We start from the raw sequence: 26,837 nt of genomic DNA, 5'->3' as shown, positions 1-26,837 counted from the left end.
AAGACTGGCCTCTGACCCAGACTGAGGCCACTTCCATCCAACCAGGAAGACCCAGAGAAAGTGATATCACTGTGGTTATAAGTTATAGATCAAAGAGATATCACAGTCTCTCTTGGCTGGCTAACAGAGGTGAGTGGTAAACTCAGATTAACTGGGCATCCAGCCATGTGATTGATTAGGTGCCTTTTCTCTCTCCAACCCTCTTTCACTATCTAATAAATAATTATAAACTAATATACAGCCTCCAGAGAATTTTAATCCTAAAAGTAAGTATAAATGCTAACTCTTATTATTAATCATTTTGATTGTTTGCCTAAAGAATGGAATGAAGAGTCAGAAGAAGGCAGCCCACAGAAAGAAATATAACAGAAAAAATTAGGTTAGTGGAAAGAAGGCAGTGAAAGAACTTCATTATAAGGACAGGAACTCTAGAATTGAGGAGGTAGAAGAACACATCTCCCCAACTCACAGATTTCCTTTGTTTTTCTTTATGTGTGTCAAAACATCTATCTACAGCATAATTCCTTCTTAGACAATTAAATCCCCAAGCGATCCTAAAAGGATGGCAGCTGTGTGTGGAATCTTGCTTACCATAAATGCCAAAGTTCATTCAAGCATAAGAACATTAAAAGCTGTATTACCTGTGTTGTTGACCATTTTAATATTATCGGACGGGTGATGCAAGGAATCACTTTATTTAACATCTGTAGCAGCTTTGATTGATTCTGAGATATGGGAGATTTCTTATTCAAACAGTAGGTCATTGCATCATGGCTCCCTGCAAACAGGAATGAATATGAAATCTTACCTCTTATCTTTGGACTAATAAAAAATGCAGTAGCCTATTTTCTATTGTCCTATATGTAAGGGGGCAGCTGCTAAGTGGTACATACAGTGTTGGCAAACCTTTTAGAGACTGAGTGCCCAAACTGCACCTTCAAGGTGCCTTAAAGCCCCACCCACTCCTGCATTATCCCAGACAGTGGAGGGAGAAAGTGCTCGCATTGGCTGCTGGGTGAAGGGGTGGGGCATCAGGCATGGTAGAGATGGGAAATGGAGCAGCCCCCCTGACATGCTGGGACATGCATGCCATGCCTTCACCAACATGGGTAGTGTGTCATTCCTGGAGTCAGAAAATCCGAGTTCAAATTTAGTCTCAAACACTTACTATGTGACCCTGGGCAAGTCATTTAGCCCTGTTTGCTTCCATTTCTGTAAAATCAGCTGGAAAGGGAAATGGCAAACCATTCTGGTATCTTTGCCAAGAAATCCCCAAAATGGGGTCATGGAAACAAGCAAATAACAATAAAATATGTAATAGAGAGGATAGATCTAAGCATCCCTGCTGGTCTTTTCTGGTCTATGTGCTCTGAGTCCTTCCCCCTTGATACATATACATACAAATAAATTAAAATTACTATTAATTTTAATAGTAATAATTTACACTTATATACTACAGCATCTTATAGTTGTCAAACTCTTTGCTCTGAGCAAAGGTAAGTAGTACAGGCATTATTATTTCCATTCCATAGATGAAGAAATCTGGTTCCCACCTGTCTTCCAGATTGAAATCTCTTTGCTACTCTTCATTTTTCCAGCAAAAGTGACCTGGTTTTTATTCCTCTAATTCAGCATTCCATCTCTCTCCTGCCTTCACAGGAGCTGTATGCCCATTGCCTGAAACATACTCCCCACCCCCAACCTCCCACCTCATAGAATCTCCAACTTTAACCAAGTTTCAGCTCAAATGCTGCCTCCTTTAAGAGCCTGACCTCCATGACTGGTAGTACTCCCTTCCCCTTAAAAAACTAAATAAAACAAAAATTACACATGAAAACACCAAATGTTGATAACCTGACACTAATAAAAATAAGGACAATAAATATGGATTGTGAAGTGAGTTCATGATGTCCACTTCTTATGGGCAATGAGGAATCCAATGAGTTTCCAGGATGAATATCCCTAATCAGAGCCCCTAAAAATTAAGCCAAATGGAGAGTCCCAGGGAGAATTTTATGTAAATCCATAGCAAAGCCGGAGACATATGAAATTCTAGACTTGAGAAAGAAGCCCACATTGGAATCATGTCAAGGGAAGGGAAGGGAAGGGAAGGTGAGGGAAGGAAAGGGAAGGGGAGGGAAGGAAAGGGAAGGGAAGGAGAGGGAAGGGAAGGGAAGGGAAAGGAGAGGGGAGAGGAGGGGAGGGAAGGGAACATCCCAAGAGGAAAAGAAGATAGCACTGGATTGGGATCTAGTTCCCATTAATCCACTAATAAACCATGTGCCCTTGGATAAGCCACTTAATTCCTCTGGGCCTCAGGTTCTTGATCTATAAAATAGGAGGTGTGTGTTGGGGGGGGGCGGGGTTGAGATTCAATGACTTTTAAGTTTCCTTCCTTTCCCAAGATCCTAGAGCTATAATGTTCAGTAAATACTTAATTCAAATTTCTCCTGGGACATTTCTTTAAAAGGACAAGTATAAATCTCCATTTTTAAAGAAAGAGAATTTGTTCAAGTCACTGCTTTCTTTGCAATTCAGCCTCTCTTCCTTCTCTAAATTTCCTCTATCCTTTACCCTCTCAAAGCACTTGGGGTATTACCTGCCTCAAATTCTGCATGAATAAGGGAATGGTTGCTTTTCCCCAGTCCCCTACTTAGACAAAATAGTCAGGTGTCCTGTTCTCAAAGTCCTTTGGACCTCATGCTCTTAGTTATATCTGAACACGTCCTAGGAGTCCTTCAACAGTCAATACTACTGCCAAGTGGCTGAGAGCTCACTCTTCATCACTCAAGTAGGGTCACAAGGCCAGGAGAGTGAAGGTGGGGTGGGGGCTGGAAGCAATCCAGGGACCTCCTCTGTGGTGATCTCTCTGCTTGGAAATGATGCTTGAATGGAAACTTAAATTGTGTGTTTTACTAAGTGGTGATCATTATGACCATACAAAAGTCATTTAACCAATAGCCAGTTTCCCAAGAGCAGAAATGATTTTTCACTTGGGAAGGGTCCAATCACTTATCTGGTATAGAAAGCCAAGAGCAAACACTCCAAAATACTAAAGGCCAGGAAGTCATATTACTCTGACTTTTGGAAAAGGAATTTAAGTGGGAGTGCTGAATTCAGTTAATTTAGATTGCAATTGGAACATGACTAGAGGAAAGTGATTTTAATCCTTAAAAAAAAGGAAAAAGACCTAACATATCTAATATGTAAAAGCTGGAGGGGAGGGAAAGGGGGCATATTTTTCTTCATATAGAGAGTATTTTCAGCAGTTATCTACAAGATCCCCTTGCCCTCAAGGGAGACAAACCTTAAGAGTCTGACTCATCAGCTGCTTATTCTAACACACACTGCCCCATCTGCTGAGAAACATCGCACCCCCTCCTTTCTGTAGGAACACAGAGGAAGCAAGTAAACCATAAAACAAGCTGTTTTTACCCTTTTTATCATGAAGTGGAGTCAGTCCTCGAGAAAGACCATATCACAAATTTGTTGTTGTCTAGTCATTTCAGTAATGCCCAACTTTTCATGACCCCATTTTGGGGTTTTCTTGGCAAAGATACCAGAGTGGTTTGTCATTTCCTTTTCCTGCTCATTTTACAGATGAGTAAACTGAGGCAAATAGGGTTAAGTGACTTGTCCATGGTCACACAACTAGTAAGTGTCTGAGGTCATATTTGAACTTAAGATTATACTTCCAAGCCTGGTGCTCTATCCATTATGCCCCTAGCTGCCTATCACACATTTAGCAGAGAAATTAGACACTTTCAGCATAGAGAAATGAAGACAATGCAGGGAATAAGTTCATAAAGCAGGGACATCAAGGTTATCTAGTACAACTCCCTCATTTTACAAATGGGGGCCAGAAAGATTGTTTTTTGTTTTGGGTTTTATTTTGTTTTAAGAAAGACTGATTTGCCCAAGATCACAATGATAGTAAATTTCAAAGATAGGACTAAACATAGGTCCTTTGAGTCCTATAAATAGATAATGCTTTTTGCACTGAACAGTACTCCCTCATCAAAAACAAGAACACAAGCCAGCTGGATATTTGCTTACCAGGAATGGAAAGATGGTGAAGAGGGACATCCCAGAGTTCAGGGGGCAGCTCAGACATCCATTGTGCATTGGTACAACTCATGTTCTTAAAGCAGGCTGAGGAACTACACACCTTGACTGTTTAGTACAGATCTTTCTTCCACAGACTGTGCCCTAAGAAAGGAAATGAAAGTTTTGCTTGTTAAAAATAATAGTGGTACAAGCCAGGATTCCTCTGATAAAGGAGGTGACTTCTTTTGAAAAAGAGTCTTCCTAGCTCAACTCACTAAGAACCCAATAACATACCTAATTATTTTGACCAAGAATTTGGAAGAAACTTTGGGGTCAGCACAAAAAGACTTCATTTGGCAATTAATAAACATACCACTTGGTATCAGTCTTTTATCTATTGTATTTAGACAAAACAAAACAATTCTATATACATTCATCCTCTTCCAAATAAATGGAAAGCCCTTTGGGAACAGGAACTATATTCATTCTCTCTCTCTCTCACTGTGTGTGTGTGTGTGTGTGAGTGTGTGAGTGTGTGTGTGTGTGTGTGTGTGTGTGTGTGTGTGTCCCTGCATTTCCTGGCACAAGTCCTTGAATTATAATAACAATTGTTTTTAATGTGCTGAATGATAGAAGTCAGAGTCCTAGGATCCAGAAACTCATTGAGAAAACCTTAGCCCCTTGAAAGATCAGCCTTGACACTCGGCCTCCTTACCACCTCAGATTGGAGAATAAAGTCATGAACTCCCAAACCTCAGCTAAGAACATCTCATTTCTCACCTGGCTGCACTACTTTGGGACTCCTCTGTTTTTTCTGCCTTTAGATAGGTTATCTTCCTTGTTCCCTCCACATCTCCTACTTTTTAGCTACCTTTTGTGTATTGTCTTCCCCCATTAGATTATAAATTCCTTGAAAGCAGGGACTGCCTTTCTTTTCTACATTTCTATCTCTATCTCTTAGCACAATGCCTGGCACCTAACAGACATTTTATAAATGATTATTAACTCACTGTGGTAGGCAGGGAGATTTACAATGAATGAATTCATGTCCAATATCCCCCAACCACCTTCGACTTCTCTGTGTCCTTGTGGCCAGGAGCAAACTTTCATAGAATGTCAGAGCTAGATGGGACTCCAGTCCATCTTGTCCAACTTGAACCTGAAGAAGATCCCTCTATAATATCTCTGGCAAATGGTCATCTAGCTTCCACCTGAAGGACATCCTTTGACATGGGGAAACCCATTACTTCCCAAGACAGACCATCTACTTTTGAGAATATTCTAAATATTCTTAATTAATTAATTAAATAAAAAATTTCAATTAAAAAGAAAATAACTATCCACTGAATGGAAGAACTCTTCTTATAGTATCCTTATCAAACGATTTTCTAGTTTCTGCTTAAATACTTGTAATTATATGGAACTCACTATCTAATAAATCAATCCATTGCATATTTTGCACCTTTCTAGTCATTGGAAAATTCTTCCTTATTTTGAGTCAAAATGTTCACTTCCATCCCTCCCCAAAACTTGTACTCATTTGTTATAATTTCTTTTGGAGCAAAACAAGAACAAATGAAAATTCCATTTCTACATGGAAATCCTTCAGATACTTGTAGAGAACTGTTATATCTTTCCTTACTCTTCTCTTTTCCAGGATAAATATCCTGTGGCCCTTCAACTGTTCCACCTGGTTTTCATGCTGGTCACCTTGTGAAATTTAGATTACTCCACCCTACTTAGTCTAACAAAAACAGGAATGTCTACACCCATACTTAAGGATTAAGAATTTAGGAGGATGTTCTATGACAGACATGTGCTAGCAAATGATAAATCGGAAACAACTGACAGACCCCTGGGCTGTCCTAAGTCAAGCTTAAGCTACCATTGGTACATGTGAGATGCAGGAAAGTGATGTAGAACTGTCTATGTATTTCACATCACTTCCTCTCTCCGGCCTCTTTTGGTGGAGAAGTGGCTCTGGCATCAGCTTGCTGAGCGTTTTGGCATCTTGGCATGGTGGCAGCTATTGTCTGGTTTTGGTGGTGAGTTTTCCTTGATACTATCCTGGGAGAAGCTGAGTAGCCTAGTTCAGGTGAGGCAACTTCACTGAGCTCTCTTGGAGTTTAGGCTGATTCTATTTCTCCTTTACCTTCCAAACACTATCCTCTTAGAAAAGCCTCTAATCTTCAAAGACCTCCTGGTGGAGGTCTTTGAACTCCCTCTGGTACAGGCCAGGAGGGAGAAATCCTATACCCTCTTCTCTCTCTTCTCCTTAATTCCTTCCCTCTATATTAATCAAAATCTTCCAAACTGACTTGGGTATTTTATTTGGATTTTTCTATGGAGACCAAATTAATTTAGATTAGGTCACAACCCTAAAATTATCCTTACATCTCCAGTTTGTTATGTTGAACAGAATTTAATCTAGTACTGAAGATTTCATTGGATCAACCCAGGTTACAGAGGAATTATAACATTCCTTCATCTACATATATACTTTCCCTAATGTAACCTTTCCCTTTGCTGGCTCTTATAGTAGTTACATCACACCTTTGGCTTCTATTTGAGTTTGAGTTCAACTAAAACCCCAGATCTTTTTCCTCTGCCCACAACAGTTACTGTTAATCTTTACCTTCCCCATATCAGACTTCTACAATGTCTAAGTACCTTGATCCCTGTCATATCATTATGCTTCAGATCAATACTTGGATTTTGTCATCTATCAAAATTGACATTATTTAATAAGTATGATTTCTAGATTCACATTCAAATCAATGATAAGAATAGTGAACCGATCAGGGTCAAAACAATATAGAATCCATGCTTTTTAGGAGGAGGGTCTATTGTGGTTTTTGGCTCCAGGACCTAGCCCAGTGTTAATACCACAGTAGATATTTTGTTTAAGTTAAGGACTCTGTGATATTCCCCTAGAGAGACACCTTCCAGAAGATACCACACTATTAATCAGCATTTTCATTAGTAGAATTATTCAACCAACTAAGAATCTATCTCATGGTCTATGAATCTACCTCATGGTACAGGTGACAGCCTTTGATATACAAATATTTGAATTACAAATAATATGTGCAGCCTCTTCAAAGCAGAGACTTCCTCTACTGCCATGGAAAAAATGCATTCCTAATTCCAAACTAATGGCTTGTAAATTAACTTTGAGGTCACAACCTACTTGTAAGTTATCTAATAACTATGTCCAGCCTGTGTTTCACCCTCGTCTCCATTGAAGGGTCACAGAAGACATTGTAAGCTTTTCTTACATTGACTCCAATTCATAAAGATGGATCTAAAGCAGCAGAACCAGTATATTCAGATCTGTCAGTCATTCAGACAGATCAAGGAATCAAGTCTTTAGATTCTTTTCTGTTTTACACATGACAAAATAGCACTAAATCTTGGGATTTAGACATAGGAAGACGCTTGGATTTTTTAGGCTACATCTCTTCACTTAAGAGATGATGGAACTTGTGGCTCAGACAGGTGAAGAGATTTGCCCAAGGTTTCTTATAGTTGTGGAGAACTGGAAGAGTCATGCAGATACTTCAAGCCAAGGGAAGCCAAGATATGCAGATGATGTAGGCCAAAGATTTTTAGGAAAGCTTGAATCATCTGGGAAATTGCCTCAACTTTCTAGTCTCCTTTCTCAGACAAAAACATTTATTTATTATTTATGGTAGCCTGAAACAGAGAACCCTAGAAAAGAAAGTGGTAAGGATTCTTTTCTTAAAACCTTACAAGGGACCCTCTGAGCATCTCTTAGAATTTGTTTAAATGCTTCACAAATCTTTTTGTCAAAAGTGGTCAGGTTTATCAGAATGGGGAAGGAGGGATTGGAAATGAAATACAACATATTCTATGACTTTCCAAAATGTTTAAGGAATAATCCCAGCCTCAAAATTATAATGTATTTTGAAGTTTCAGAAATAACCTATCATGTATCTACTACATTATCAAAAAGCAAGGACAAGGGCAGCTAGGTGGCACAGTGGATAGAGTGCTAGGCTTGGAGATGGGAGTTCCTGGGTTCAAATGTGACCTCAGACACTGTATTGCTGTGTGACCTTGGGCAAGTCACTTAACCTTGTGAAGGTGGGATTAACTCTCCCTTGCCCATTTTTAGATTTAATCACCAGAAGCCTATACACCCCACTTATCCTTAAGTTTGAGGAGGTCTGTGACCCTCATGTGCTATCGTGAGTGATGAATCTAAATTGACTGACTGCCCCTTGGGCAGTCCTAAGCAAAGCTATAGCTGCAATTGGTACACATAAAGTGGAAGGAAGGCACAGGAAGCCACGAAAGGAAGGGTCTTCAAAAGTGGCAAGAACTTCCTGTGACCAACTCTTTCACCTTGGAACTTGACCTTGAAGAAGCTCTGGTTTGGGACCTGTGACTGCTCAATTTTCCCTTAGAACTACCACATGGGTAAGTGAAAAAAACTGACTCCCTTACCTGGCTATCCTCTCTCTGATTTCCTTACTTTCACTCTTTCCCTCTATTTTATAAATAAAGGGCCATAAAGTCATTCTGACTTGAGTAATAATTTCTGGAGACCACATTTTTATATATTTAGTCCAACCCTTTTATTTTTAATCCTTACAATCTGGATTGCCAAGTCCTTGCCCCTTTTCTGTCTTAGACTTGATACACAGAAAGAAGGTAAAGTTTTAGAAAGAACAAGAAAGGGCATATTCCCTTTTGGGGGTGGTGTGTGTGTGTGTGTGTGTGTGTGTGTGTGTTTAGAAGCTTGATTACACACACATCAAAAAGTGGCATCATTTTCACCCGGAGGGTATATGCAACATAAAATTTCTACTCTAATTAGAAGGGAAAAATAGCTAGCCTAGTTTCACGTGACTCCATTCTGTTCTAATCAATCTAATCAATCAATTTATTCAAATATTAGTTATCTATTACATTACAGACCCCTTGCTACCTACTAGATATATAAAGACAAAAACAGGACAATCCCTTCTCTCTAAGAATTTAAATTCTGTTGAGGGGTGGAGAGAGGAGGCAACAAGTATAAAGATAAATGAAAAGTATATACAGGAGGCAGCTAGGTGGCTCAATGGATTGAGAGCTGGGCTCAGAGACTGGAGATCCTGGGTTCAAATTTGATCTCAGACACATCCTAGCCTTGTGACTCTAGACAAGTCACTTAACCCTACTGCCTAACCCTCACCGCCCTTCTGCCTTGGAACCAATACTTAGTATTGATTCTAAGATGCAAAGGAATGGTTTAAAAAATAAATTTTTAAAAAGTATATACAAAGTAATTAGTAGGGAAGAAAGGTGCTAAGAACTGTGGGAAATTGGAATGGTTTCAGATGGGAAGTGGCAAAACCATTACAATTTAAACAACAATAGGATAAAGGCAAACAACTTTGAAAGACTTGAGAGTTCAGAGCAGTGTAATGATCAAACATGATTCCAGAGAAATTATGCTAGCCACTTCCTAACAGAAGTGATAGGATCAAGGTGCAGAATAAGCTACAATTTTTGGACCTGGTCAGTATGGGAATTTGTTTTGTTTGATTATTTTTTTTAAAAAAGGTTCTACTTTTTTTTTTTCCAGTAGAGGTGGGAGGGTGATTAAAAAAATGTTTGTTAATTAAAAAAAATAAAAAAACAAATAAGAAGTGACACCTAAACTAGGGATTCCAAGAGTCAGAGATGGGGGAGGGGGAAGCAGTATGGGAATAAAGAATAATATTAACAAAAGTGGTATGGGGAGGTCATTTCTAGAGCATATGAGGGGAGTTTTAAAAATTTAATTAATTAATTTGGAATATTTTTCCATGGTTACATAATTCATGTTCTTTCCCTCCCCACTCCCAGAGTTGAAGAGCAGTTCCACTGGGTTTTACATGTATCATTGTTCAAAACCTATTTCCATGTTATTAATATTTGCAATAGAGTGATCATTTAAAGTCAACATCCCCAATCATATCCCTATCAAACCATGTGATCAATCATATGTTTTTCTTCTGCATTTCTACTCCCACAGTTCTTTTCCTGAATGTGGATAGTGTTCTTTCTCATAAGTTCCTCTGGATTGTTCTGGGTCATTGCATTGCTGATAGTGGAGAAGTTCACGACATTCGATTATGCCACAATGCATCAGTCTTTGTGTACAATGTTCTCCTGATTCTGCTCCTTTCGTCTTGCTGGAGGCTGTTCCAGTTCACATGGGATTCCTCCAGTTCATTATTCCCTTCAGCACAATAGTATTCCAGCACTATCAGATACCAGAATTTATTCAATCATTCCCCAAACGATGGACATCCGATTTAAGGGAAATTAATGTGAAACTAGTATGTGAAGATAGTCTTGGGCTGTATTATAAAGGACTGGTTAAAATAATTTGGGAGGGGGACCCAAAAGAGCATCTTAATTGAGTGAATTAAATATTGTATACTTAAAACAAATCATGTTTCTATACTTACTCAAGAGCATATGGAAGCTCTGAAAAACACTCAGATGTTGAAACAATTCAAGATATTGCATCTCAGGAGCCCTGGTACTAGTCTTCCCCAAGGGAAAAAGATAATAATATTACACCATTAAATGTTACCAAAGACACAAGCCAAGAGAAAGGGTGGAGGGAGGGACAGAATTTGGAAATTAAAACTAAAGTAAAAACAATGAAATCCCAAGCCATTTGAAGTCCTTGGAGGTCAAGGTGCCATATAAAGAAGTTTCCTGGTTCCCACTAGAATTTGTATTATCTGCTGGGATTTATTCCAGGACTACCATGATGATAACGATAATAGTAAATAAACTAAAATCTCTAAAGCACTTACCTTCCTGATTAGCTAAATAACAGATTGCTGGACAAGCCATTGCTTTAAGGGGGAAAAAAACACCTTGTAGGCAGCAAGTTAAAATATTCTCATCTACACCCAACTCAGGGCTCAATTACCCCATTTGCAGTCTTTCTGTGTCCTCTGCAACCCAGTGCATTCTCTCACAAAATGATCTTATTTATTGGCAAGATATTTCCATCAGAGAGTGTGCATAGGAAAAAAAAATGAAAATCTTCAGATAGTCCATTTTGCTTTTGAATAGCAGATTTGGTAAAATGTTGATCAAAGAAAGATATTAATACCATTAAAATTCAATTTTGGTATTATTTATAGATTTCGATCACCCACTTCAATCTCTATTCCTCCCAGCAGATATTCAATAAGAATTTGTTTTTTGTTTTCTTTTTCCTTTTAAACATTATTTTATTTGTTTATTTTCAAAGATTATTCATTGGAAATAAAGATCATTTTCTTTTCCTCCCCCCCTCCCAACACCCCTCCCATAGCCAACACGTGATTCCACTGGGTATCACGTGTCCTTGATTCAAACCCATTTCCATGTTGTTGGTATTTGCATTAGGGCATTCATTTAGAGTCTCTCCTCAATCATGTCCCCTCAAACCCTGTAGTCAAGCAGTTGCCTTTCCTTGGTGTTTTTGCTCCCACAGTTTCTGCTTGTGGATAGTGTGTTTTCTCCTAGATCCCTGCAGATTGTTCAGGGACATTACACTGGCACTAATGGAGAAGTCCATTACGTTTGATTGTACCACAGTGTATCAGTCTCTGTGTACAATGTTTTCCTGGTTCTGCTTCTTTCGCTCTGTATCACTTCCTGGAGGTTGTGCCAGTCTCCATGGAATTCCTCCACTTTATTATTCCTTTTAGCACAATAGTATTCCATCACCAACATATACCACAATTTGTTCAGCCATTCCCCAATTGAAGGGCAACCCCTCGTTTTCCCATTTTTTGCCGCCACAAAGAGTGCAGCTATGAATATTCTTGTACAAGTCTTTTTCCTTCTTATCTCTTTGGGGTAAAAGCCCAGCAGTGCTATGGCTGGATCAAAGGGCAGACAGTCTTTTATCTCCCTTTGGACATAGTTCCAAATTGCCCTCCAGAATGGTTGGATCAATTCACAACCCCACCAGAAGTGGATTACTGTCCCTACTTTGCCACATCCCCTCCAGCATTCATTACTTTCCTTTGCTGTCATGATAGCCAATCTGCTAGGTGTGAAGTGATACTTCAGAGTGGTTTTGATTTGCATTTCTCTGATTATAAGAGATTTAGAACACTTTTTCATGTGCTCATTAATAGTTTTGATTTCTTTATCTGAAAACTGCCTATTCATGTCCCTTGTCCATTTATCAATTGGAGAGTGGCTTGATTTTTTGTACAGTTAATTTAGCTCTTTGTAAATTTTAATAATTAGATCTTTGTCAAAGGTTTTTGTTATGAAGATTGTTTCCCAATTTGTTGCTTCCCTTCTGATTTTAGTTACATCGGTTTTGTTTGTACAAAAACTTTTTAATTTGATGTAGTCAAAATTATTTATTTTACATTTTGTTATTCTTTCTAAGTCTTGCTTGGTTTTAAAAACTTTCCCTTCCCAAAGGTCTGACGTGTATACTATTCTGTGTTCACCTAATTTACTTATAGTTTCCTTCTTTATGTTCAAGTCATTCACCAATTCTGAGTTTATCTTGCTGTAGGGTGTGAGGTGTTGATCCAAACCTAATCTCTCCCACACTTTCTTCCCAGCAGTTTTTATCAAATAGTGGGTTTTTGTCCCAAAAGCTGGGATCTTTGGGTTTGTAATAGACTGTCTTGCTGAGGTCATTGTAAAAATAGAGACTTGAACTCTGGACTCCAAACCCCAGGAGTCCTTGCTAGCTCCCAGAATGCCCTCTAATCTCACTGAGATTTCCACCTGGGAGAGGTCAAGAATTTCTATTTAACCTGGCTGTAAAGGCTACTGTGTCTCTTTCCTACTTCTGCTTCCGAGCATGATGTAGGTGAGGTTGTCTAGGCCTCTCTGGGCCTAGACATGTGCTTTCTTACCTTTAATACTTAACCTTTAATAAACCTCATGAAAATATAATACTCCTTGCAGAGAGAAACTAATTTTTACCTTGCCTCAGTTTCCCCCAAATTTTTAATCTTTACATCATTTACCCCAAGCCTATTCCACTGATCCTCCTTTTTGTTTCTTAGCCAGTACCAAATTGTTTTGATGACCACTGCTTTATAATATGGTTTGAGATCTGGGACTGCAAGTCCTCCTTCCTTTGCATTTTTTTTTCATGATTTCCCTGGATATCTCTGATCTTTTGTTCTTCCAAATGAACTTAGTTATGTTTTTGTTTTTTTTTCTAATTCAGTAAAGAAGTTTTTTGGTAGTTCAATGGGTATGGTAAGAATTTGTTAATGGAAACAAAAGCCACAGTTTGTGGTAGATCCACTGATTACAATCTCCTAAAGGCAAGGTATAAAATGAGATAACATTTATAAAGCACCCAGCAGCACAGTGTCTAGCATATGGTAGGTACTTAATAAATGCCTGTTCTCTTCCCTTACTAATTTTTCATCTTACTATCCCCAGCACCTAGTACATAGTAATTATAATTAACAATTAGATAGTAATTAGATAATGATAAATAGATATATTTACATAAACCATCTCATATTTATAACAATCCAATGAGTTATTCTACTCATTTTATATATGAGGAAACTTAGGAGGAAAGAGATGTCGTGACTCACCCAGGATCACACAGCTAATAAGTAACTAAGGTAGAATATGAATTCAGGTCTTTCTGACTCCAAGTTTAGAGCTCTACCCACTATGCTATCCAGTTGCCTCTACAACAAGTTTATATAAAGGGACCCCCAAAACAAGCCATTTTGAATATTCTATCTGGTAGAAGCTGAGGTGCTTTGTGATCCCTTCATCCCTCTTCTGGTGATATCATCAAGGTCTTGCCACCTCAGCTGAGCTCACTGATCCCTGGTAAGGAACAGCAACCTATATAGGAATGTATGGATAAGAGAGTGACTGACTGTATAAGGGAGTGTTTGTATTGCACGTACCATCAGAAATTTCAAGAAGCCCTGGGCCATGTTTCACACAATGGAATTTGGCAACCTTCTATTAAAAAACTGACAATTATAGGTCAGCTAGGTGACACAATAGAAGTGCTAGACCTGAAGTCAGGAAAGAATCATCATCCTGAGTTCAAATCTGCTTTCAGACACTTATTAGCTATGTGATCCTGGATAAGTCACAACTTCATCTACCCTAGTTCCTCATCTGTAAAATGAATTGGAGAAGGAAATGGCAAACCATTCCAAGATCTTTGCCAAGAAACAAGAAAACCCCATATAAGTGGGACACAACTAAAATGACTGAGGTCAACTACTTTCATCATTCAAACAGTAGAACTGCAAACAAAATCTGGATCCTAGTGAAAAAATATAGTCAGAAGACTTGGTTTATGTCCTGGCTCTTCCATTTGTTACCTGTTTGATCTCAAGCAAGTCATTTCATATTTCTAGCTTTAGTTCCCTCTTCTGTAAAATGAAAGGCTTGAGTTTCTAGCCAGTGGTACATTGGTAACTGTTTGACAACCAGCTTTTCTTTTTTTCTGGAGAATGGTGGTGTAATGGACAAATGACACTTTAAAGTTGTATCTGTTGAAGGGGTATATATAGATGACAATCATAAGTGAATGTAAATGGGATAAACTCATTCATAAAATGAAAGTGGATAGCAGAATGGATTAAAAACCAGAATCCTAAACCTCTGACAAAGGTCTAATTACTCAAATTTATAAAGAGCTAAACCAATTGTACAAAAAATCAAGCCATTCTCCAATTGATAAATGGGCAAGGGACATGAATAGGCAGTTTTCAGCCAAATAAATCAATACTATCAATAAGCACATGAAAAAATGTTCTAAATCTCTTATAATCAGAGAAATGCAAATCAAAACAATTCTGAGGTATCACCTCACACCTAGCAGATTGACTAACATAACAGCTATGGAAAGTAATGAATGCTGGAGGGGATGTGGCAAAGTGGGACATTAATGCATTGCTGGTGGAGTTGTGAACTGATCCAACCATCCTGGAGGGCAATTTGGAACTATGCCCAAAGGGAGATAAAAGACTGTCTGCCCTTTGATCCAGTCATAGCACTGCTGGGTTTGTACCCCAAAGAGATAAGAAGGAAAAAGACTTGTACAAGAATATTCATAGCTGCACTCTTTGTGGCGGCAAAAAATTGGAAAATGAGGGGATGCCCATCAATTGGGGAATGGCTGAACAAATTGTGGTATATGTTGGTGATGGAATACTATTGTGCTAAAAGGAATAATAAAGTGGAGGAATTCCACAGAGACTGGAACAACCTCCAGGAAGTGATGCAGAGTGAGAGGAGCAGAACCAGGAAAACATTGTACACAGAGACTGATACACTGTGGTACAATCGAATGTAATGGACTTCATGATCCTGAACAACCCGGAGGGATCTATGAAGAAAGAACACTATCCACATTCAGAGGAAAAACTGTGGGAGTAGAAACACAGAAGAAAAACAACTGCTTGATTACATAGGTCGAGGGGATACTGCTGGGGATGTAGACTCTAAATGAACATCCTAGTGCAAACACCAACAACATAGAAATAGGTTCTGATCAAGGACACATGTAATACCCAGTGGAATTGTGTGTCGGCTGTGGGAATGGGGGGGGAGGGGCGAGAGGGAAAGAATATGATTCTTGTAACCAAGAAATAATGTTCTAAATTGACTAAATAAATTAATTTTAAAAAATAAATAAAAATAAAATAAATGAATGAATGAAAAGCAGAATCCTAGCATATGTTGTATAAAGTTGTACCTGTTTTATTCACATTTTCTCAGTCATTTCCTTAAGTCTAGGTCAACGATGTAAAACTCATATAGAAAGAACTCTGCCAGTTGCATATAGGCTTAAAAAAATCATACCCATAGCATTATCTTATGATCTACTGTATTTTTATTTATTTTGTCAGATATTTTCCAAATTAATTTTCATTTTATTCAGGTCACATGAGTTTGACTGCTTTAGTCTAGATAAACAATAAAATAAAATAAAGGAAGTTTGGATTTATAGGATTTGCCCATCTCTAAGGAGTAAATGTTCACAATGAAAATTCAACAACTGGCTCTTATGGGTCATTTGGCCCTTGCATACCTCTGCTTTCACTTGTAACATATCCCAGTTCTTTAAACAAATAAACAACAAAATCTGAATCAAAAGTTCCATCCTAGAATGAGATGAGAAGATGTACTTCCCTCCCTTCTTTTGCATTTGTATGTATACTTCTGTGTGTAGGAAGTAGGAACAGAAAGAAACAGGGACAATAATTGTCATTCAGGTGTATATAATTGTCACACAAGATTGATAAAGTTGGCTACTTTTGTTAACTTTCCCCCCCTCTTTTTAAAAAAGAAATGGCTTGGGGGCAGCTAAGTGGTTCAGTGGATTGAAATCTAGAGATGAGAACTCATAGGTTCAAATCTGTTCTCATACACATCCTTTCTGTGTGATCCTGGTCAAGTCACCAAAACCTTTGCTTAGCCCATACTACTCTTCTGCCTTGGAACCAATACACAGTAGTGATTCTAAGACTTAATTCTAAGACTAAGATTCTAAGATCTTAAAATGAATAAGAAGGTTTAAAATAGAAATGGTTTTCTTGTAGGGAAGGAAGAACATATTTGTCAATGAAGGTACCAAAAAGGCAAAAGATTTCAATAAAAAGGGAAAAAAAACCCACATTCTTATGATCCTCTGGCAAATAGAAAGCTCACCAACCAATCAGCAAGCAATTAAGATCCTGCTATATGCTAGGTACAGTACTAAGCACCTGAAACAAAGGTAAAGAATGAAAGGATTCCTACTCGGAAAGATCCAATCTTCTACTGGGGAAGATAACGAACACCAACATAAGTAGTATTTTTGTTCAGTAACTTTTCACTTATGTCCAACACTTCAGGACCCCATTTGAGGTTTTCTTGGCAAAGATCCTAGAGTTTGCCATTTCCTTCTCCAGTTCATTTTATAGATGAGGAAACTGAGGTCAGCAGGAATAAGTGATTCACCCAAGGTCACATAGCTAATAGATGTTTGAGGCTGGATTTGATCTCAGCCCTGGTGCTCTATCCACACTACCACCTAACTTGCCCTATGAGTATATACAGAATAGGATAATTATAAAAATAAAAGAAATACAAAGTATGTGGGGGAAAGACATTAGCCTTTGGGGTGATCAAGAAAGGCTTTATTAGAAGGTATTGTTTGAGTTATATTTTGAAGAAAGTGAGATCCTATGAGACAGAGGTAAGCCAGCAGTGCTTTCCAGGCATTAGGTACGGCCAGTGCAAAAGCATAGAAGTGGTAACAAAAAGGCCAATTTCATTGGATAATAGAATGTGATATTGAAGACGTTCTTAATTTCTTTTCTAACTGAAACCAGCTCAGTTATTTTGTTTGTAAGGAAAATCCTGAAGCTGGCTGCGACTTTGCCAATAGTATGAAATTTACCCAAGACTTAACTCAGGTTGATTAATATGTTAGGGATAAAAAAATTCTGGCTCAATTTTAAGATACCCATTTGTAAACAGAAAATTCCTGGCTATCTCTGGTCTAGATTTGTTGATTGATGTACAACTTGGTCTGATATAGTTGTTCTCCTTCAGATATCTATTGACATGTAAACGTTCTTTCTTTCCATTAGCCTGCCATAAATATTCAAATGTATCCTGGAAATGTAAATCCCAGTTGCATCTTCATTTCTCAGACATATTTGGAAACTATTGAAATCTTCAGAAAACTTTATTTTTAGGCTCAATGAGAATCTAGAATGCTGAGCTTGTGCATGAACATACACGATAGAGACCAGTTCTTAAAATGTGTGTTAATAAGTATAATTTATATATATATAATAATGTATATAATATCATATAATAATATATAATATTCTTAAATAATAGATATCATATAATAATATATAATAATAATCAGTAAGATCTATCAACAAATCCTTCAATACTTATATATCAGTGGGAAGGAAAGTAACATGCAAATGAGGCTGGAAAGAGATTGGGACAAGGTTGTGAAGGGTTTTAAAAACTAAGGAGGAATTTATGTTTTGTAGAAATAATTTTTATTGTTGTTCAGCTATATTCAACTCTCTGCGATCTTATTTGGGATTTTCTAACATGGTCATTTCCTTCTCCAGGTCATTTTACAGAGGAAGAAACAGAGACAAACTAGGTTACATGCCTTGCCCAAGGTCACACAGCTATTCAGTGTCTGAGGCCAGATCTGAATTCAGGAAGATGGCCCAGCATTCTATCCACCATACTACCTAGCAGCCCATAAAAATAGCAGGAAATCTCTTCTACTGAATAGACTCCAAAAGAAATAATAGGAAATCATTGGAGTCTACTGGGCAGGAGAGGGACATGTTCAGATGTAGCTTTAAAAAGATCACTTAGAAACTACATAAAGGACAGAATGGAAAGAGTAGAAAGAGTAGGAAAGAGGCAAAGAGGCCAATTAGGAGGCTACTGAAATATTTTACGCAGAAGATGACTGGGTGAACAAAGAGGCAGGATCAAAACGTATGAGTTTGAATTCTTCTTCTGATACTTGTTGAGTGATACTGTCAAGTCATTCATCCTCTCAGCTATAGTTCCTTTATCTCTGAAAAAGCGATAATTTGGTAACAGTGCCTCCTTCATGAGAAAGGAACATAGTCAGATATGTGTTTGAGGAATATTGCTTTGACAGCTGGGGAGTGTGTGGGCCTAGAGAGATATTGGAGGCAGGGAGGTCTACCATTAGGCTGCCATTGCAATAGTCAAGATAAGAAGGGATGAAGGCATGAGTTAAGGTGGCAGCTCTGTGAGCAGAGTGTAAGAATCAGAAAGAAGTTGAAAAAAAGATACAGAACCTGCTATCAGCATAGTGGATGCCAGAGATGCCTTGCTTGGGGTAAGAAGAGAGATCAGATCCAACTTCATTTCCTCTAGGCTAAAAGGAGAGTATAATTCAGGCAAACAAGGCAAGAGCAATACACCCTTCCAAGACACAGAAGAGAGAGCAATACCAGGAAATGCAGGAGTCAACATGAAGGAGGTACAATTAGCTAGGAATACTCTTGAATTTCCATCTCAGAGAGATCTTAATGTCTAAAGTAAAATAAGAAATGATGCCAAAAATACTGAAAGTCTGCAGTTTGGAGTTGCAAGGTGGTTCAGTGGATTGAGAGCCAGGCCTAGAGTTGGGAGGTCCTGGATTCAAATCTGATTTCAGATACTTCCTAGCTATGTGACCCTGGGCAAGTCACTTAACCCCCATTGCCTAGCCCTTACCACTTTTCTGCCTTGGAACCAATGCACAGTATTGATTCTAAAATGGAAGGTAGAAGTTGAAAAGAAAGAAAAGAGAAAGTCAGAAATTAGGAATAGCCAAGGACAAGATTCAAGAGCCTAAATCCAACGATACCAAGTCCAATGCTCTGTGTTGTGAGAATTCAAATTAATATACAATAACTCAATTATTATATTTATAAGATTTTAATAACCACTTGAAATAAAAAAGCTAGAGTAAAACTTGCCTGACTCAACCTTCATCTCGAGGAGAGAGAGAGAGAGAGAGAGAGAGAGAGAGAGAGAGAGAGAGAGAGAGAGAGAGAGAGAGAGAGAGAGAGAGAGAAGAGGGAGGGAGGGAGGGAGGAGCCACAGAAAGTTATATATAAATTACATAAAGAGGCACATAAACAAAGGGGAAAGGATGCTGGGAAATATTAAAACAGATTCTGGGGAACACAGACCTGGGGTTCAAGATTTTCCAACTTATACAGTGTTTCATATCACACTGTCTGTTATCATCACTATACCTTCTACTTTAGTAGATAGGGTTTTTTAGTGTCTCTGGATGTAAAACAATAAATCTATACCTCGTAGACAGCCCTGTGATGATAAAGTCCTTTAAACTTAACGATGCTGGTCCATGTACAACAGACATAAAGTCGTGCCCAGACACACACTCAAAGCCTTTCTAGTTTGGAAGGATACTCTGGATTTGGTGCTTTCCTAGCATAGTATGTGAGAACCCAGGGTCACCTCTGCATCCCAAGGAGTCATCTAAGAAGAACATCATTGAAGGTATTTGCCAGAGCAAAATGGAACAAAAACAAATGCTCAAATATTGAGAAAAAAAATTTAAATTACATCAAGTAAACGTCAGTCAAAGTTAATATATGGCTCTTCAAAAAGCATAGAGACTCTGATATATACCCAATAACATGGTCTATACTCAACATCCTCTACCTTTCAAAGAATATCATTGAACACAGACAAGTTAATTCAGCCCCTTATTTATTCCTCTTTCCAAAGGAATAAGATACATTTCAGTACATGTAATTAAGCAAACAATACTATGAACACACATATACACACAAACACACTATGCTGTGAGCTAGCAGGGACCATCTTTTGCCTCTTTGTACCTTCAGCATTTCACACAATATGTGTTGGGCAGTTATTTTGGTTGTGTCTGACTGCTCATGACCCGTCTATGGTTTTCTTGGCAAGGAGACCAGAGTGGTTTGTCAATTCCTAAGAAGGTGGAGACAACTCGTTTTACAAATGAGGAAATTGAAGCAAACAAGGTTAAGTGGCTCACCCAGGATCGTCCAACTAGTATCTGAGGCCAAATTTGAACTCAGGAAGGATGAGTCTTCCTGACTTTAGACAGCACACTCTATCTATTATGCCACCTAACTGCTCCTAACACAATGTAGGTGGTTAATAAATATTTATTGCTGACTGTCAATGTACAATCAGTTAATATGCAATGTATAGGTTACCCCACAGCCATGAAGTACTGTATTATTATTTTCCTCAGGGGATTATGTTATTGTTGTGAACTTTGACTTAATTTGAGCCAAATTTAGAACAAGGGACTACCTCCTAGAATCTGGAAGGCACCGTGAAGATGCCTGCAGATACCACATGCTGTACCAGAAGATCCAGAGTGAACTTTGAGATATGGCAAATTTGAACTTTGAGGAGTTGAAACGCTTTTGTTTTGAATGTACACTCTTATGCCAAAAGGGATTGCCCCCTAATTGGCTTTTTGTCAATGTATCTATTATTGGTTTTATTCCTTTTTCTCTTTTATTTTCCTCTTATCCCCAAATTATTGTAATTTCCCCTTAAAAACTGTAATATTTGTACATACCTCTAGTTCAAGTTATGTTAGTTATGTTTTCAAGATCCACTGGGGTGACTGGTCTCCCAGAGGATCACAGGGGAAAATGTATTGATTTAGAATCTTGAACCCTAGAGACTAAATCCCTTTTTCCTTTTCCTGTTTGTATAAATTTCTGTTTCTGCCCACGCAGATCCATGGTTAAGGAGATTGGAGTGGCTCTTGGTTTTTTGCTAGCCTTACTTCCTTATACTTCAAGATAAATATTTAATAAATATTATTAAATATAATACTTGGAGTATTGGATATTAATTTTAATCTTTACAAGTACCATTAAAATAGCAGTTCTGGGGGCAGCTGGGTAGCTCAGTGGAATGAGAGTCAGGCCCAGGGATGGGAGGTCCTAGGTTCAAATCTGGCCTCAGCCACTTCCCAGCTGTGTGACCCTGGGCAAGTCACTTGACCCCCATTGCCTAGCCCTTACCACTCTTCTGCCTTGGAGCCAATACACAGTATTGACTCCAAGACAGAAGGTAAGGGTTTAAAAAAAAAAAATAGCAGCTCTGAGAAATTAATGCATTGTCCTATGTTTTCTTTAGCCTCTTTTTTAAACTGATAAAACAAACGATTCTTGTTCTTAGCCCATTGCCAAGTTCCACAAAATAAATCCATGTTGCTTTTAGTGATGATAATATTCTCTCAGAGGAATATATAATAATAGTTATATAAACAGATGACATTTACATAGTATTTTAAGGTTTGCAAAGCACTTCACATATATTATCTTGTAAGATCCTTACAACAATCCTGTATGATAGGTGCTATTTATTATATTTATCTTACAGATGAGAAAACTGAGGCTGACAATTAACAGTGACTTGCCTAGGGTCACACAACTAGCAAGTGTCAAAGACTGGATTCAAACTCAGATCTTCATGACTCTAACCAAAGCACTTAGCATGTTCTAATATCCTCTCTGTTCCAGTATGCATATCTATGTTTAGATGAACTGCTGACCACCCACCAGCTCCAGATAAATCACCAGACCATTGGATTTGTAGATGAAAGGATCCATTGAGATTATTTAATTAATCTATCTCTCTCATTTTACAAGGGGGATCAAGAGGAGTGATTTGAAAGTGACCTGAAAGGACCTGAGACTTAGCTCTGCCATACACTACATGGGTTATCTTGGGTAAAGCCAAGTTGCCTCATCTGTAAAATGAGAGGATGGGAGTAATTTACCTTTAAAGCTTTGATGTGGTACCTAAGTTTAGGCAGGCGATCCCTACTGATGACCAAGGAATAGCTTTCTTTCCAATAGAACAAGGGACAATATTGTAGTGATTTTCAAACTTTCGGGTCTCAAGAACCAACCCTTCACACTCAAAAATTATTGACAGCAGGGATAGCTAGGTGGCACAGCGGATGGAGCATCAGGCCAGGAGATGGGAGGATCTGGGTCCAAATTTGGTCTCAGACACTTCCCACTGTGTAATCCCCTGGGCAAGTCACATGATCCATTTCCCTAGCCTTTGCCCTTTGGTCTTACTAAAACCGAAAGTTTGAAAAAAAAATTATTGAGAGCCCTAAAGGGATTTTGTTTATATGGATTATATCTGCTGATGTTTGCCATCTTAACTATTAAAAAGTATCAGCTCATCTTAAAATAGCAATGTCTATTTCTGGTTAACATACCATCTTTTATGAAAATAATGACATTTTCCAAAGCAAAAACAACCTGAGTGAGAAGCATTCCTTTATGTATTTTGTGAATCTCTTCAATTTCTGACAATAGGAAGCAGCTGGTTTCTCATATCAGCTTCTGCCTTCAATTTGTCCTTCTGATACATGAAGACCCTCCAGCCGCATACAGATATAATAGTTGGAAAGGGGAGGAGCATTTTAACAGACCCCACTCTGGAAACTACTGTTCTAGAAAAAGCAGATAAAGTTTCCTCTTCCCCCTCTCTCTTCTCTTTTGTCTTCCTCCACCTCCATGAATACACGATCTTTTACATACTACGCTTCAATCCATGTGCAAAACAGTCCTTTCTTAGATATCCTGGTAGTTCTGAGATCTGAGTTTAAAATAGGGGAAAACTCAACACTTAAAACTTTAATTTGGCACTTACCTCCCAGGGCATTGAGTCCTCAGCATTAGCCCCTCAGTTCTTTAAGGGAGAAGAAGATTCTCCATAGCAGCGTTGGTGCCTCGTTCTCTTCCTCCTTTTACCCTGCCCATAGACAACCCAAAGCCATATTTCTGGACGGCACTTCCTAAAAGCAAACATGCCTTCAGCCTGTCTCAGTCGCTGATTGGCCAACATCCACAACACCAACTCCCTCTCCAAGTATGAGGGGGAAGGAGGAGCCAGCCTGCCAGAAGCTGTCGGTTCCAGGCTCCCTGAAAGTCGAAAGCAGCATAAACCTTTGTGCAGCCAAAGTTTAGAGAACTCAAGCCAGGAGAACAAATATAGCCACCTTTCATCTTTGGGACTTGTGATTTACCTGGTCAAACATGTCCTCCCAGAACCCTGGCTCTTCATCGTTGTGACATCTGGACGTGAAGCCAATGAAGCAGCTGGGGAGGTGGTGCTGGCTGGGACTCAAAAGACTTTTAATTACTGAGCAAATCTCGTCTGGAATTGCTCTATTACTTTCTTTGTGCGGAAACTTCAAAGACTCTAGGGGAGTAAATAAAATACAACTTTTTGTTCTCAGGTTTCTAGGAGGAAAAGAAATAATAGGTTGGTAGAGCCTTCATAGAACTTATAGCAGGGAAGGGTAGCAAAAAAAAAAATACTCCTTAGACCCTTAGGAATCCAAGGTAAGGGACCTTAGCGGGCATCCAGTCTAAAGCCCATTTTTCCACAAGAAAAACCGAGAAGGGGAAAATGATGTATTTAGGGCTCAAATCCAGGTCTTTTATCTCTAAAGCATATAGCCTTTCCTTTATACTATACTTTTTCTCATCATTCCAGCCAGGTGCCCAATACGTGATTTACTGTGCATTAATCATTTTCATTTTACTGTGTTTGTCCATTCCTCAGATCTATTTCCACTGCTGAAGACCTACATCTACTCGGTGTGGCTTTAGTATGTTGTTATCTGGCATGAAATTTATTATAAAATAATCAGCAACTGGAGAGAAGGAAATCGGGTCTGTTTCATTTTTGTTTGGTTTCCCCAAAAAATGTATTATTGATGATCTTTTGACATTACTGTCATTCCCCCAATACCACCACCACCTCTTCCCTTGTGTAATAGGTAAGTGGTATTAAGCAAAACAATTCGATGCATTTTAGCATCTGAAAATGCATGCCTCATTCCATACCTATCCTCTACCACTCTCGGCCAGAGAAGGGAGGCATGCTTCAGTCTTCTGAAGTCATGATTAGTCACTGCATTAATCAGGGTTCTGAAACCTTTTACAGTTCTTTTCTTTTGTATCATTGTAGCTATCATACACATCTGCTTACTTTATTCTGTATCACAGACGTCTTCCCCAGTTTCTCTAGAAAACTTAGTATATACAGGTATCCTGCCCACACTGAGAGGGTTAGGGGCACGATGTCCCTGAGATCTGAAAAATCCAGATTAAAAGTTTTGACCCTCTCTTTGTATCAGAGAAGTCTGGATGTTTTCTTTAATAGTGTTTACAGTAAAAGAAATTGTGTATATTTATGGTATTAAAAGGTAAAATGTTGATATGCTATACATTAATTTTATGCATTTCTGAATTTCTAAACTTTTTCTGTCATCTGTTGGCCTTTGCAGGTTGTCTGTGGCGTCTGCAAAACTTCCCCAAAATGTTCATTTTATGTCTTATGCTGACCCACAAAAGTTGAAACTGTAATGGGGAAAATTGCAATGGGAAAGGGATACCTGTAGTCATTTCTTTTAATATAATGCTATTCTTTCAAAAAATTTTTTTATCTTTATTTTATTCCAATAACAAATTTACACATAGGTTTTCCAAAGTTACATGATTCTTGTTGTCTACTTCTCTTCTTTCTCCCCTCCCAGAGTTAACAAGCAATTCCACTGGGTTGTACATGTATTATCACTCAAAACCTATTTCCATCTTATTCATTTTTGTAAGGAAACAATCATAAAACCAAAACCCCAAATCCTATACCCAAATAAACAAGTGATAAATCATATGTTTTCATCTGCATTTCTACTCCAACAGTTCTTTCTCTGGAGATGGAGGTTTTTCTTAAATCTCTCAGGATTATCCTGGATCATTGTATTGCAGTTAATAGCAAAGTTTTTGATCATCCCACAAAATTTCAGATACTGTGTATAATGTTCTTCTGGTTCTGGTTATTTCACCCTGCATCAAGTTCATACAGTTCAACATAATACTGTTCCAACCACATTCATATGCCACAATATGTTTACCCTGTCCCAATAGAGTACTGAGCCTGGAATCAGGATGACCTGGGTTTAAATCCTGATAGCTCTGTGACTCTGGGCAAATCACTTAAGTGCTGTCTGCCTCAGTTTCTTCAACTACAAAATGGAGAGAACCCTACTTCTAAGGGTTGTTGTGAGGATTAAATGAGATAATATTTGTAAAGTACTGGTCCAAGCACATAATAGGTGCTTAATAAATACTTCTTTCCTTTGGCAATACAAAAAGTGCTGTTATTGAGAATTTTTTGTGTATGTGGTACCTTTCTTTCCATCTTTTAAAAACCTATCTACATGGGATCATTTCGTTTTTGTTGTTTTTCAGTCATTTCAGTTGTTTCCAACTCTTCATGACCACCATTTGGGATTTTCTATTTCTATATTACTATCGTTTTCTATTTCCTTTTTCAGCTTATTTTATGAATGAGAATACTGAGCCAAACAGGATTAAATGACTTGCCCAAGATTACACAACTTGTAGGTTTCTGAGGTCATATTTGAACACAGGACTTCCTGACTCCAGGACCACTGCTCTATTCACTGTGCCACCTCCCTGCACATTTTGTAAGAGTCGTATATGATTTCTGTCAAACTTAAATAGTTCCATTTGATGAAATCACCCTGTCACTTCACACTCTACAACGCAGTTCCTCCTTTTACCTTCCCAATTTTACTACCAGTTCAAGTTACCCATGGTCCAAATTTCAGGGTCATCTTCGACTTTTCCCACCTCTTTGCTCCCCACATTCAATGCCAAGTTCTTTTAATTCTACCTCTGTAGAGTTTCTACACAGAAACTTTAACTACTTTGAGCCTGGCCCTCTAATCAATTCCAAATCTCTTAATGTATTACCCTATTTCTTTATCTTATTCACAAAAACATCATGTGACATTTTCATGCCATGCAACACTTTATCAGGCTCTGTTGAAATCTAGGTAAACTATATCCAAAACTTTTTATTAATCTTGCAATAAGGGAACAAGGTTAATATGGGATGATTTGTTCTTAGTAACCAGTATTTGTATAGTGCTTTAAAATTGACAAAACACTTCACACTTATCTCATTTTATCCTCTCAGCAAGCCTGGGAACTAGATGCCATTATTATTTTACTGATTTTATAAATGAGGAAACTGAGGCAAATAAACTTTAAATGCCTTGTCTATTGCTGCACACCTCGTTAGTATCTGAAACTGAATTTGAACTTAGGTCTTCCTGAATGCAATTGCAAGCAATGTATTGGCCAGACAATCCAGTTGTATACCTGTTCTTATGT

General features: G+C 38.2%; 1 protein-coding gene across 1 annotated transcript in view; it reads right to left on the bottom strand.

Annotated features, from left to right (window-relative positions):
- Nucleotides 1-23,521, bottom strand: part of PLCXD1 (phosphatidylinositol specific phospholipase C X domain containing 1) — a 37,428-nt gene extending 13,907 nt beyond the window's left edge. Inside the window, exons 1-3 of the mRNA XM_001365413.4 lie at nucleotides 23,278-23,521; nucleotides 4,057-4,209; nucleotides 642-778 (exon numbers count right to left, since the gene is read on the bottom strand). Coding sequence (XP_001365450.1) covers nucleotides 642-778; nucleotides 4,057-4,138 — 219 coding nt within the window. The 5' untranslated portion in view covers nucleotides 4,139-4,209; nucleotides 23,278-23,521. The remainder of the gene's footprint in view (nucleotides 1-641; nucleotides 779-4,056; nucleotides 4,210-23,277) is intronic.
- Between the last annotated feature and the right edge of the window lie 3,316 nt (nucleotides 23,522-26,837).

The sequence above is a fragment of the Monodelphis domestica genome, chromosome 8 (genome assembly GCF_027887165.1).
Source record: "Monodelphis domestica isolate mMonDom1 chromosome 8, mMonDom1.pri, whole genome shotgun sequence".
NCBI lineage: Eukaryota > Metazoa > Chordata > Mammalia > Didelphimorphia > Didelphidae > Monodelphis > Monodelphis domestica.
This window is presented reverse-complemented; position numbering and strand designations above follow the sequence as displayed.